At 44.1% G+C, this 14,706-nt stretch overlaps 1 protein-coding gene across 4 annotated transcripts in view; it reads right to left on the bottom strand.

The window, feature by feature from the left end:
- The window catches only part of SLC35F3 (solute carrier family 35 member F3), a 265,270-nt gene that overhangs the window by 101,140 nt on the left and 149,424 nt on the right, over window positions 1-14,706 (bottom strand). The window contains exon 1 of one of the 4 annotated variants that reach the window (XM_074948855.1): window positions 3,968-4,171. The exons of the other annotated variants lie outside the window; for them this stretch is intronic. Coding sequence (XP_074804956.1) covers window positions 3,968-4,043 — 76 coding nt within the window. The 5' untranslated portion in view covers window positions 4,044-4,171. Of the gene's footprint in view, window positions 1-3,967; window positions 4,172-14,706 lie in introns of those variants that run through there. 4 annotated transcript variants of the gene reach the window in all.

Below are 14,706 nucleotides of genomic sequence, written 5' to 3'. Positions count from 1 at the left end.
TCCTTTACACTGATAGAACTCCACTGACTTCACTGGAGTCCTAATTTACCTGACATGAGATGAACACCAGGTCCAAAATCTGATATAACCAGACAATTATCAAGGACAAAATAAACAGAGATAACAATGGGCCAGAATAATTCCTGAATCTATGCTGACTTAAGCCAGTGTATATCCTTGTGCACAGCTAGACATGGTGGTTGCAGTAGCAGAAAGAAGATATCATTTCCCCTCCAGTATGGGCCCAGAGCTTGGAATTGGCTGGTATCAGTCAAGGAGGGGGAGAGAGGCATGGCTAGGACAGCTGTAGGATGTACTGATAGTGATTTGGAGTATTCCCTGTGCACAGGGAGGCTGTCCTGGAGCTTTTGTCAAAGATGTCCTTCTCTGGAAGACCCCAAGATGGAGGGTAGGAGGAAACACTAGCTGCCCTTCCCTGGGGGTGAATACAGACCATACAGACAGAGTAAATTGCACCTCCATGTATCAGCAGAGGTGAAGCTAGCCAACTGGCTAGAGAGACAAAGCATAGCATTAAGATGGCCACTGCATTACAGAAATTGCCTATAAAAACAACAGAAAGATGGATACACATAATCAATGGACACTGAGCCTATGCTTGGCAAGAGCTATACAAAAATAAACAGGTGCAGCATCAGACACAGGAGTAAGGGGTATGGTTAATGCCTCTTTGAGTGATACGTATATGAAGTGATTGTCTTTCAAAGTGCTGGTACAGCAGGCTCGGTGCATAGTGATGATTCAATCTCTGGGACAATTTGAAATGGCAGTCACGCTTCTGAAAGAGCACAAAGTCCTTATCTCCCTTTTAAAGCAAAGTAGCAACTGTACAGACAGAGAGGGAGGGAATGCTGAAAGGCATTACAGTAATGCATATCAATGAAAGGCTCCACTTGGCTGACTAGCGAAAGGCACATTCCCTCAGGCTCTACCAGTTCCAATTCCTCCAAGTAGCTTTGGTGCTGGGCCAGAACAGGGTAATGACTCCTGCTAGCTGAAGCAGGGACAAACTTTTTTGTGTGTTGCTATTTCAGAATCAGCCTTGATTCCACTACACAGCTTGTCAAACTTCAGGGCTCTCAGCCTCTGCTAAGGGGAGATCGGCTAGAAAAACGATGGTGTGGCACACCTTTGCAAAGGTGCAGCAGCAGGGCTGGGTATTGAAGCTTGCCTGCAATATACTTCAGTTCATTTATGTCTAGAACTGTGTTCTGTCTTTTTCATGAGCACTGTAAACCCACAGTTTGCAAGAAAAGAGGCTCTGTGTCATTGGTAACCATCCCAAGAACTGCCCTGTTGATTAATTTGGTAAGAGAAGGTCTCACACAGAGTTGGTCTATCTCATGAAAAAGACATAAATGGCAAGAGTAACTCCAGATGTTTCCATAAATCTCTGGGCCGTATCCTAAATCATTTAAGTATTTTAAATTTTGCCTTTCCATTGCTTCAACGGAAGCAGAATCAGACACATAGGAACTAAAGCTGGAAAAAGTCAATGAGGTCAGCTAAGTTCTTGGCAGCTAGTAATATGGTCTCTGAAAGTTGGTACACAGAGCTGACAGGGACAGGCTTGAAAGGATTCAATTTACAGTTCAAGGAAAGAGCAATCAGTTGAAAAACTCTTCCATCAAGAACTGGCCAGGAGATTGGCTACACACTGTCCCCAGGAGGATTACTGCCTGGGAAATAGAGCAACATGTATTCTGAATAAACAGAATCACCAGCCTTAATGTTGTATGGTCTTGGTTTTTCTTTTTTGCCTTCCATTTACTTATTCCTTTTCTGTTCTCAGTCCATTTCTTCATTTCCTCCTCTTTCTATCTGTATTTCTACCATTTTCTCTCCTCTCCCCTCTGTTTTTCCTCTTTCAATACTTCTTCTCTTCTTATTTTGCTTTTCCTCCCCACTTCACTGGAGCTCCCCATTTTTATTTCTCCTCCCAGGAGCCCTCTGTCTTTTTCCTCGTTTGAGTGCCTCCGAATCTCAATCCCTATTTCCTTTTTTCTCTCTTCCTCCTTTCTCTGATGGGCTTTCTCATTACCCCTCTTCTCTCCCAGTGCCTTTCTCTTCCTTTCCTCCCAGCCACTTTCTCCCAGTGCCATATTGTCTATATTTCTTCCACTTCTTCTTTGTCCTTTCCAACAGTGACTGACCTGCTCCCTCTAGGATCCTCTTTTTCCCTCCATTGACCCTTTTCCTTCCCTGCCCCCTATCATCTCTTCGTTTTCTTTTTGCACATCCTCCCCATACTACCCTCACTCAGCTTCCTTCCTGTGCTCCAGCACCTGGCCCACTTATCCCCATTCCTCTGATGCCTACTGCATTCCAGACCATGGCGCCTCATTCTTAGCCCTCGCACATACCATGCCACACTCCAGGGTCATTTCACCTGGAGCATAACCTCTTCAGGTTTCCCTGGTTGCTTTCCTCTGCAACTGCTGCTTCACTATAGACCACTCTAGACCACAACACCCATAGCCTGGTATCTGCATGACTGCAGGTTTCCCTCTCCTGGTTACAAATGGCCTCTTGACACCTCTCTGCACTTCTGCTAACCTCAGAGACAATCAGCAGTGCTGAGAGCCATTGAACCGAGCTGTAAACCCTGTATATGACGGAAACCACTTCAAGCCAGGGGGTGCAGCAGCACCCCTGCACCTCTAGTTTCAGTCCGTATGGAGCCAATGTGCTTATTGTTTCAGGCCAGCAGAGCACACCAGCTCGACCAGCTCAATTGAAACCATTACAAAGCTCAGCCTGAAAAACTTCCAATGGTTCCGTTCCATCCACCTGCTAGTGTTGACAGATTCTGACCAATTACCAACTAAGTGGAAGGTCCAGTGGTTAGGGTGTGAGCCTGGGACTTGAAAAACCGGGGTTTAAGTCCTGGCCCTGCCACTGCCTTCCTGTGTGACCTTGGGGAAGCCCCTTAGTCTCTCCCCATCTGTCAAATAGGATAAGAGCACTGCCCTGCCTCACAGGAGTGTCCTGTGACCAATGCACAGTCAGTCAGTGTGATGGTGGTCAGGGGTGCTGGAACAGTGTTTGCACTGGGGGTGCTGAGATCCACTGAACCAAGGTGTAAATCCTGGATATGATGGAAACCACTTCAAGGCAGGGGGTGCTGCAGCACCCCCGCACCCCTAATTCCAGCACCGAAGATGGCGGTGGTGTGTCTGAGGGGGAGTCTGCCCAATGCGCGTTAAGGGTTTGGGGTCGGTCAGCTTTAGCTCTGTGCCAGCGCAGCTGAAGGCAGAGTCTGCTTCCTGCTCTCCAAGGCTTCAGAAGAAGGGGGCAGGGGAGTGCTGGCTGGAGGAGGCTCTGGTACAGCCGCGGGAATATCGCAGCAATGCAACGCAATGTAGCCTCCAACCAGACCCACCGCCCGCAGGAAAGCGGAGTCGCAGCCCCGCAGCAGGCAGACGATGTGGGCAATGAGCGTTTCTACATTTCCTTTGAGGGCAGCGTGTCCTTTCCCAAACCAGCCCCTCCTTCTATGCCCAGCCCCTCCCCCGCCTGTTCCCCGCTTGGGAAAACTTAGCGCTAACTTGGCCCCGGCCCCCGCGGGAGGAGGGCTTGCTCCCCGCAGGAGGGAGGTGACGTTCAGCACACTGGACGGCGACGTCTGCATTGCTGAAATCCTCCTTCAATGCAAAGTCGGCGGGTCCCGTCAGGATAGGCCCCCCTCCACCCGCCGCGCGGCTGCAGCGAGCCCGCCTGCCCCTCGCCCTCCCGCAGGGCGCGCCCAGCAGCAGAGCCACCCCGCCCCGCAGCCCCTCTCCCACCCAAGGGAACCCGCAGCGCCGGGCAGCCGCCTTCTCCCGCTCGGGCAAGGGGCGCTGAGCTCCCGCCGCGGCACGTCCAGCGCCGCACAGCCGCGGACTGACCGGCAGGGTCCCCAGCTCTCGCCCCTCCGGCCCCCCGCCTCCGCTGCCGGCGGATTTACCTTCCACTTTGGTGAGGGTAAGGACCGGGCTGTTGCACGCGCTGAGGGGGGCGACCCTGGCTGAGTGTTTCTTCATGGTGAGCCCTTCTGCCAGCAGGAGCTCTCCAGCTGCTCGCCTACATCCTGGGGCCGGCTGCAGCAGCGCCCGCTGCTCCCCCTGCCTCCTCCAGCCCGCGCTGCCTGCTCTGCGGGCTCTCCCTACCCCTGCGCGTCCCTCTGCCGCAGCAGCGCCCCGTCCTCAGGCTCGCCGCTGCCTCCCTCACCCCGCGCTCTCCCCCTCTACTTTGAGGCTTGCTGCAAACAAAACGTCACATGCAAATCCCCCCCCCACCTCCCTCCCTCCCTCCCGCCGCGCTCCCGCCGGCTTGGGCAGAAGGGGAGCTGCCCTGGCTCGCTCACTCACCTTTCCGTTCCGCAAGGAAGCGGGCCGGCTGGGGGACCCGCCACCACAGCCCCCCTTAGCGCCCAGATGCTGGGTGGATAGGCCCTGTGCCCGTGCGGGGAGGTCCACTGAGTGAGGCGTGGGGGTTTGCGGGCTTTCTTTGGACACTTCTCAGGCGTTTCACTCGCCCAGAGCTATGGGAGCTCCCCGGGCCATTGCAGGCTTTCCATGGACGAGCAAGTGATTCTGTCACCTTTGGAGTGGAAGGGAAGGCTCTTATTTCCCCCCTCCTTCCCCCCCCCCCCCTGCAGACTTTGTGACAGCTCATGCGAACGGGCAGGACCAATAATACATGGAGAGGCAGACACAGACACACACGTGCAGGACCAAGACATGAAGAGGACACACACACAGGACTCTGCCCACAGAAACACTGCACCCACTAGCACCTGTTACACTTTTTCTCTTTAGTAGCTGTAGAGCGTGTGAAACTGACTCTCCAGAGACTGACACTAAGACAATTGTATGGATAGCTTCCCTTCAGGCCTCTGCCAGTGTCTCAGCACCCGGGTGGGGGGAGCCCTTCCAAGACCAAGTGCATGATGCCTCTGCAGTTGCTGCCAACCATTTTAGTGCCAATTGTTTAGGGGGCTATTTTATTTTAGCACATATAAAATTAGAGTGACTGCATATTTGATGCCAACCCCCAGGCTTCTGGGGGATGGTGTCATCTTTGGGCTCATTTTTAAACCAGTCTTGGGGGAAACTGTTGTAGGGTTCTCACTGAGATGGGGGCCAGCATCTAAATCCTATTATGCTTCCTGGAATAGAAATCCACCATCCCTCCCCTCCCAACTCAGTTTTTCCAGACAGGCCCTCTCAGAGGTCCAGAGAGGCCTGGGCCACTTCCAGCTTTTGAGGCCCCTAGCCATAATAAAAATAAAAAATGACAACACATGAAAACAAAATAAGGCACAAAAAAAAGAGAGACACATAATTTGAATATTTTTTTATTTAACAAATTCTTTTCTAGGCTTTTTCTGTGCAAATGCACTAATTATTGAGGAAAAATCTAGCTTTCGTGCAATGTCACAGTTGATATTAAGCATAGCGAGCCCATTCAAACACTTTTGTCCCATAGTTGAATGCTGATAGTTCTTTACCTGCTTCAACACGTTGAAGGTGCATTCACCTGAAGCCACTGATGCAGACAAACTGACAAAAATACGCAATACAATTGTGATATTAGGACACATCCCAGAGTGTCCAAGTTCGAGTATTTCTTGAGGCAATTCCTTTGGCTTGCAATCCAATTTAAAGTTTGTGGAATATATTCGTTTGAAGAAGATGACCTCATCACTGAGATCGTTTGAGATTTCTTTGTTGTACTGTTGCTGAAATTGTTCAGCTGCAGAAAGTAGATCTTCATTACTCAGACTGTTGAACTGCCAAAGAAACCCCAAAAGGGTAAAAATTAGTCACAGAGACTCAAATCGATGTGTAAGACCTGACTGAATAGAGTCAATGATGACAGGGAAGACATTGACCCTATAATGCTGCTCAGCATCGGATTCAGTAGGTAAGTTGCGACTGGTGGAGAACCTGGATGAAAGGCTGATATTCTGTGCTACTAATTTGGACTCAGTCAGGATCACATTCCATTGCTCACGAATCTGTTGAATGTCATTGATAAGACTTCAGTGTTATCCCTCTCAATATCAAGTGTAGCACTGCGTGCTTCAATTACCAGATTAGTTGGGTGGATCATTGTAAGTAGCTTCATCCACAACGATGACATCAAAATGCATTCAAATTTGGACATGGGCTTCTGAATAGACTGAAGTTCAGTTTGAGCCTGTGCAGTGAGATTGAGAGATTCAAGCTCATTTAAAGCCTTATTCACTGAATTCAAATGCTGCACAACTGGTTGAACACCATCAATCTGTGCAGACCATTTAGTTTTGGACATCCCATGCAGTGAAACAGGAAGATATTGCTTCAGAATTTCCCACCTTTGTGGACTGCTACCAAAGAGCTTGTACATTTGCTGAACAGTTCCAAGGTAAGTAACTGCCTCCTTGCATGATTCAGCACGGTCAACACCTATAAGGTTTAGTGTGTGGTTTCCACAGCAGGAGAAAATACAGTTTGAATTATCCTCAAGCAGAACTGCTTGTACACCTTTGTACTTCCCAGCCATATTAGATCCATTGTCATAGGCTTGGCCAATGCAGACTTGAAAAATCTAACTTAAAACCTGCTAGAATTACTAGTAGCAATTTGAATTTCAAGCAGCAATTTCTTTTCCAGTTTTTCTCTTGAAATTATCGAACAAAATAAACTTTTCTTCAATTGAAAATATTGAGCTGTCTACAATCTGAACATATTGAATAACCATAGTAGTCTGTTCCTTGTGAGAACAATCTGGAGTGCCATCAACGATGACTGAAAAATACTTGGCATTTCAAATCTCATCAAGAATTGTTGTTTGTACGAATGACCCAGATAGCTCAATAAACTCATTTAGTATGTGTGTGGAAAGATAATGGACTTGCATGTACTTTTGACTCTCTTGCGATTCTCAAATACGTTTAACATGCTCTGATAAAAGTGGGTCATATTTGCTGAGGAGCTCAACTATACGTAGAAAGTTTCCATTTGCACGATCACCAATAGGTTGACTGGAACTAAAGAAAGCCAATTCCCACTGAGAAAGAAAAAGGATGACATTCAGGATGAGCTCAAGATGTTTTTTCCAATTATTAGTTACTGTAGAGAGGGGGGTACATTCTCAACTGAACTTTCAGCTGATGCTGCCCTACTGGCTGATTTCCATGCAACAGTTTTCTTTGGGTGACGCTGAACTTTCATATGATGGTATTCGATCTTTCAACTTTCTCCAACGTCTGTTGATGCTCCATCCTGATTGATCAGAGAGAACTGATGCATTTGCAGCACTTTTGTTCAAAATGAAGCAGGGTAAACAGTACAGAGATTGTTTTTCCGTACTCCAGCATAACCAGTCTCTTTTGCAGGTCTCACCATTTGGAAGAGTTTTTGTCAGCAGACAAGTAGGAAAAGCATGATTATCAGCATCTCGTGGAATGTTACTTGGAATTTTCAAAATAATTAATTTAAAGAAAAGACTGCATTTGGGCAGCATTGCTCTTGTCAATAATTTCAATGTCAGTCACAGTCAAACCTGTAGTACTCATGAATTGCTTTTGCTGCGTAAGATCTACATCTTCATATTGCTGTTGAGTTTCTTGATTGTACACAGGATCTTCTGCTGCATCTGTTACTGTTGGCACATCTCCTTCTTGACTACTGTCCTCATGTTCGGGTATTGGCATTGAAATATCACCTGTTGCAGTTGCAGAGCTTTCATTATCTGTAGCCTTGTGTTTTGGGTAAGGTGTGTTTTCCAGTGGTTTGAGAAATGAAGTTATTGGCTTTGAGCTCTTAGCTGCTGCTTCTCTCAGTTGTTTTCACCATCTCTTGCTGGCACCACTTTCAAATCTCCTCTTCATAGTGATCTATCTGGTCAATATGTAGCCTATCCACACTTGAAATATTCTGCTGTAAATAAGTAGCTTATCTACACTTGAAATCTTCTCCTGTAAACATGTACACAAATGCTGAATGGTACACAAATGCTGAAAAGACTTAAAATGAAGGAATACTAATTAAGAACACAAGATGACACAGTCAGACAGGTTATTATCCTTATCAGTGAATCAAAACTCAAGCACGCAAGGTATAATATAACAGGCTGAGCTGAAGACAAAGGGATGACATATATAGAGTAAACACAGACACAGATACAGACAGAGGGGTAATGTCCAAAAAATTCAAACAAGTGTCCTCACGAAACTCACTGTACAAGATTGTCCTCACAAATTTTCACCTTGAATCTGGGCCTAGACTACAAAAACCTAGGATGATGACGAAGCTACCAAGTTAGGGCTCAACCAACCAACCAGTCACCTCTTTTAGCTACCATATGAAGATAATAATGAGGAATTCTCACACATAAATAATTCCTTAGTCAACTAGATGTAAAACTATAAAGACATAAAAATGTAATAATTCTCTACCTTTCAGTATGCACTTGATCCAGCACCAGTCACTAGTAGTGGTTTGTTTATATAATCAGCTGATCTGAGAGGACATGTTTATCACGGTCTAATCTTGTGCTATCAGAACCAGTATATTTTTATTAATATTTATGAACATTTTAAACTCTTTAATATGACAAAAATCTATATCAGTTAACAAAAAAATTATGTATTTTACCAAATCACATCTCTTATTTGCTTAAATTTGCAGCTCTAAGCTGAGTGTGTGTCACATTTTGGTCCGATTGGGATGTGCATAAAAACAAGTTGTGAAACTTATCAAATGCCAAAAAATTAACAAGTGTCTAAATTTCAAGCCCCCTTTGATCTTGAGACCCAGGCCAAATGGCCCTCCTGGCCCCCGCTCTGATTGGCCCTGTTTCCAGACCATCCTTCTCAGTGCCTAAGGGGAAAGTAAGTGAAGTCACCTGCTGCCTGACAGAAGGTGGACTGTAGAAACACTGTGGAGACTTGTGGGTCCCACAACGGAATAGTCGTAGAGAACAAATTACCTTCATCCCTAAAATCAGAGCTGAGGCATATTGGCAGGGCAGTGTGGGGAAGCTTGCACTGCCTGTGCTGTATCTATTCCATAGCTAGAGGACTTCAGGCTCCTGGGTTGTCAAGCTAGCACCGTTCATAGGAATCACCATGCTAGATCAGACCAATTGTTCACTGAGTCCAACACCCTGTCTCTGACAGTGACCAACCCTAGATGCTTCAGAAGAAAGTGTAAAATGGAGTTATATAAATATTGAAATAGATAAAATTGATCGATAACTTTGCAATAACATGCCCAGGCAGCTGGTGAAATATTTTTGATCTTACTAAACTCTTGGCTTCAGTGATATCTGGTGGTAGTGAGTTCCACTGGTTAATTATGGGTTGTGTAAAAAAGCTATTTTTATTAGTTTTAAATTTGTTGCTTTTTAAATTCATTGGCCGTTCCCTTGTTCTATGAGAAAAAGTAAGTAGTAGCACCTTATTTATCTTCTCTAAACTGCTAATTATTTTATTTACCCATATTATTCCCATCTTATCTCCTCTCTAAACTAAACAGGCCTGATATTTTTACTCTCTCCTCATGCGGAAGTATTCCGCTTATCTCCAAGAACTTTGATTGCTCTTTTCTGCACCATTCTACTCCTGGTATGCCCTTTCTGAGATGATGTGACCAGACTTAGGCCGTGTCTACACTAGAGAGCTTACAGTGGCACAGCTAGACTGATGTAGCTGCGCCGCTGTAAGATCTCTTGTGTAGCCACTCTATGCCAACGGGCTCTCCCGTCAACATAATTAAACCACCCCCAACAAGTGGTGTAGCGTAGCTAGGTCGGTGGGAGAGTGTCTCCCGCTGAGACAGCGCTGCCCACACCGGCACTTCTGTCAGTGTAACTTATGTCGCTCAGACGTGTGTTTTTTCACACCCCTGAGCACCGTAAGTTATACCGACAAAAGTGCAAGTGTAGACATAGCCTTAGGCATATTATTAAAGATCAGGCTGCACAACTGATTTATATAATGGCATTATAATATCTGCACGAACATTCTCTATCCCTTTCTTAATACAGACTAATAACTCATCTGCTTTTTTGACCACAGCTGTGTATAAAACTGAGCACTAACTTCACCACACACACACAATTAAAGGGGAAAAAAGGTGATGACTGATAATTGGAGGTCCCTCGTATGCATTAACTTTTTCCAATATTTTTTCAAAAAAGTTTTTAATACACTTACTAACAACATATGGCAGATTTACCCCTCAGTGTGCATGTGGAAGTCCCACTGGTATCAAAAGGACTTTATGTAAGGAGGATAGGCTCTAACTGGTGAATATGGAACTACAGTAGGTTCTTTCATATAAGTATGTATAACTACTGTCAAAGGACCTGATCCTGCCTGGTGGTGAGCGTGACCTGGAAAATGCTGAGTACCTTTTATTCCCACTCACTTGACTGGGACCAGAGGGCACTTTGGCACCTACCTTTGAGTACAGGGTCCTAAATATCTTTGAGGATATGGGCTTTGCACCATGTAGGATCAGGTTCAAAGGGTGTAATTATGAGAGGTGCCTGCAACTGGAGTTGATGGTAATCAGCACCTCTCAAAATTTGGGCAAAACAAAATTACTGTACATTGCAAACAAACTCAGGCAGCTATCGATATTCCATAAACATCCCAGGGTATAATATACAAACACTAGCCTTTTAAAGGAATGTGTGGAGAACTCTAACAAATGTTGGAAAAATACCCCATATGCCTGCAGACATGTCAAATACTACATGTTCTTTTATATTCAGAGGTCAATTGTCTCTGAAGGCCACAGCCAGAGAGTTATTTTGGAAAGATCTCATCTGATGGGTTGTAGATTAATGAAGCATAAGGATTTTGGTTCATATGTCTTATGTCTCTGCAGCAAGGGTCATTGGGATGAGCCCGGTCAAAGAAAATGTTAGGCTCCTTTTCAAAGTGATTGTCCGGGAGAGCATTGGCCTGGTGAGCTCTAAGACAGAACAGTCTAACATGGTCCAAATGAAAAAGTGTTGCTTTCATATTTCAGTCCTTACTGTTTGGATCAGACAACTCTTTCTCTTCAGTTTCCTTGATTTTAGAGCTCACAGACATATAGAGTTTTAAAGTATGTTAAGAACCATGGGTCCATTTTCTATCACTGGGCAGGTTTATCCTGGAACCTGGTTGGTTTCCACACACTGAAAGAAATTGCATCAAAAGAGGCAATTCTAACCTTGCATGGTGCTCTCAATAGGAATATTTTGCTCTTTACAGTGAATTTATCTGAGGTTCTAAAGGCACTTTACAAAACATTAATTCATTTTCACAACACCTCTGCAAGAAGGGTAAATATCTTTTTCTGTCCACAAATTGTCTTTGAACAGATTACAGTTTCAAGTTTATTGAAGTTATTTGCTCAATGATCTCTTCAGATAATTTTCAGTCTGTAGTTTGTTTGTGAGCAGTTGGTTGTATTTAGAATTCAAGCTTTTTTTGTGTGTGTGGTTATTTGGTATGTTTTATTTCTAACTACATATACCTACTACCTGCTAGAAGCCTGTTTCTTGTGCAAATGCTGGTAATTTCGAATATGAAGTTTGTTCTGCAAATGTGCTGCAAAATTCACTCAAAATTTGCTGTGCTGGTGAAAACTCACCAGCAAGGTAATTAGCGAGTCTTTCATATTCACAGGAATCTAAGACAAAAGAAGCATGAGTCTAGTCAATGCAAATTCAGTAAGAAGTTTTATACTCAGTTTTAGTTTTATTTTGCAATATTTGCCTTACTGTAATGCCAATGTCTTTCTGATCTTTGCCTTCCCAACATCCATCAAGCATTTTGTTAGTTATGTGTCTTCTGTCATTTCACTGGTGTCCACAGAACTGGATATCGGATGAAAAAGGAAGTCATGGCAGCTGAATGAAATCTGGTTCCAGTTGTTTGCCAGCCTGTATGAACTTTGAAGAGTTTGATTAATAATTCCTATCCCCAGTGTTTTTCAGATTCTCTCACCAATGGAATGGTATAAGCCAGTTTAAGGTGTTAATAAAAACCAGAGGCTATATATATATAACCTATTACCTACAGTTCCTAGACATGGATATAAAGCCCTGGTGGGAATATTTTGCTTGTGGGTTTTTTCAATTAACTTTAATGTTTATTGCTTTTGTGAGCAGTAAAGAAAGATCATCAGGGTGGTGCACTTTACTTTCAAATCTTTTCTGAAGTCATAACTTTCTCTCTCAAACAAATTCTGAGACAGTCACCCACTTTTCTGGCTTGAGAATGCTGCATTTCAATTAACCCTTGTTGCCTCTCCCTCATTTTGTCACACCAATAAAATAAAAGGCTTGTTTAAGTCTCGGACCTTTAGCTTTAGACTATGTAAGCTTCATTTTAAAGTTTTGTTTTATGGTGTAGACAGGCAACATCTATGTTTTATTTCAACTTGCAAATGGGAAATATCTTACCACCAGCTATTTTGACTTTTATTAAAAGGAATGTAGTGTTCATGAAAAGGTAACATATTTGAAGACAGGAGCACTATATGTATACAAAGCACAGGCAACAGTGATATGTGCTTCACTACATTGCTCTGTCAACGTGCTTCAGATCTAATTAGGCAGAAAAAACATCTCTTTGGGTGAAAAGGAAGGTTCAGACTCTAAACTCATTCAGTCCCTGTCCTTTCTGCTGAGTCTGCCAACAAGACTAACCATTAGCACTACAATAACTGTGAAGGTGCTTTTTAGAAGGTGGACAGCCAAGAGGCATGCACAGAGACCATCCCCAACCCATTTTACACAGATCATTTGGTCTGTTCTGACCTATGCTGGATTCAAAAAATTCACAAATGCAATACAGTTCCCTGAAGCCACTGTCTCAGTGGAATCCCATGATTCTCCCACCCTTAGAGTAGGTCTCTGGGCCCCATCCCCATGTGGACCAGCCATGATTTCTCAGCAGGTCAAGCTGGCCTCGGCACCTGCCAGTATTCCCTTTGGGAGCACTGACCAGTAGTTAATACAGCAACCAGATAACTTCCTTAAAAAGCATTGTTTAATTTTAACAATAAGAACACAGAAAAGCCAAGGGGAAGAATTTTAAAACAACAAAACAGTTTATATGCATGTCTGTTTATCTTCCTATGCTTTCACGGGGTGGTAAGCCTTAGGAAGGCCCAAGTGCTTCAGACCCTCCTTCGCAGGGCCTATCTCTGTGTCAGTATGGGTCTCACAAACAGCCCCCGACAGCTGCCTCCCCTTCTCTCTAGCAAGTCAATTAACCATTTTGATCTCTGTTCTCAGCCTTGGCAAAACAGCTGTGTAATTGTGGCTGGGGCCAAGAAGCATCTTAGCATATTAATAGCTCAGAATTGTTTCTTAATGACCCCCTGTTGCGTTAATTAGGAGGTTACCTATCTTGAGACATTATGTTGCCTCCTTGCTATTTCACTAACTGTCCTGCTATTTAACTAAATCAATATATGCATACAGTAAGCATTCCAATAACCCAATATAACTGCAGTAACTCTCTCAATAACCCGTCATATACAGAATTCATTAATAATTACACATCAGCCCCACATCCTTCACAGCCATCCCAACACATCACAGACTTCAGTGAAGTTACCCTAAAATTACACAAGTGCAGTGAGTATAATTGGTCCCAAAGGCCTAGCATTAATGCACATCTTAAACTCAATCTGATGTGCTATTAGCAAAAATTATGTTGCCAACATTTACAGTATATTATAAGAATCCTTATAATAACTTCCCAGATAATGAGACTGAGGAAAAAGGAATGATGTTTCAGCGACAAGTACTTAACATAAATAATCTACTTTGTCTCCTGTATTCTTAACTTTCAGATGCCTTTGAAACAGAATGTGTTTTTGAAGAAATAATCTACTACACAGCTGTTGATTTTAGTAGATGTGGAACAGTCATGGCCGATGAATCCCAGAGGACCAATAGGAAGGGTAAAGGAAAGTGGGTACAGAGGGAAAGTGTATGGTCTCACCTGAATCACCCTTTTGCACCTCTACACTTTTAGTAGCTGATTGTGATATGGCATGCAGACTCTCCTTCCCCTTGTCCCCTGCACAGGGTAATACAGTATTTGTGCAGGCAGCACATAGCTGTTATGTGGGAGCAGAAAGATGCAGTTTTAAATAGTAGCTAGCCCAAAATGAAGCAGTGGAAAATACTACAACCTTGCTATTAGGTTCATCCACAAATTGTTAATCATTGCTTTGGGGAAATGAGTATTCTCTTAAATGATGCTGTTGCATGATGCAAACATGCGGACATCAGCTCAAGTACACAGATGCAGGGACAGGGTTAGAAACTATACACTATGGTTCAAAACACACAGATTTACACTATTTGAATTAAAGGAGAATCTAAATTAGCTGCTGTAATATTGTAGGTAATGCTTTTAGAGTTAGAGTTCAAGGCCAGAAGGGACCACCAGATTATCTAATCTGACTTTCTGTATAGCACAGGCCACCAATCCCAGCATCCGCACACTAAACACAACTAAAATAAGACCAAAATATTACAGCCCACAGAGACTAGAGTATTACATGGCACAGGGAGAGAATAGGAGGGACCAAGGTGTGCCAGTGCCGGAAGCCCCTGCAATAGCAGGGAAATGCTTAAGTGAGATATACCCAGAAAATCCTGGCAGAAGATGGTGCAGAAGATGGTGAAAGCCCCCAA

This window comes from Natator depressus, chromosome 3 (genome assembly GCF_965152275.1).
Source record: "Natator depressus isolate rNatDep1 chromosome 3, rNatDep2.hap1, whole genome shotgun sequence".
NCBI classification, from domain to species: domain Eukaryota; kingdom Metazoa; phylum Chordata; order Testudines; family Cheloniidae; genus Natator; species Natator depressus.
This window is presented reverse-complemented; position numbering and strand designations above follow the sequence as displayed.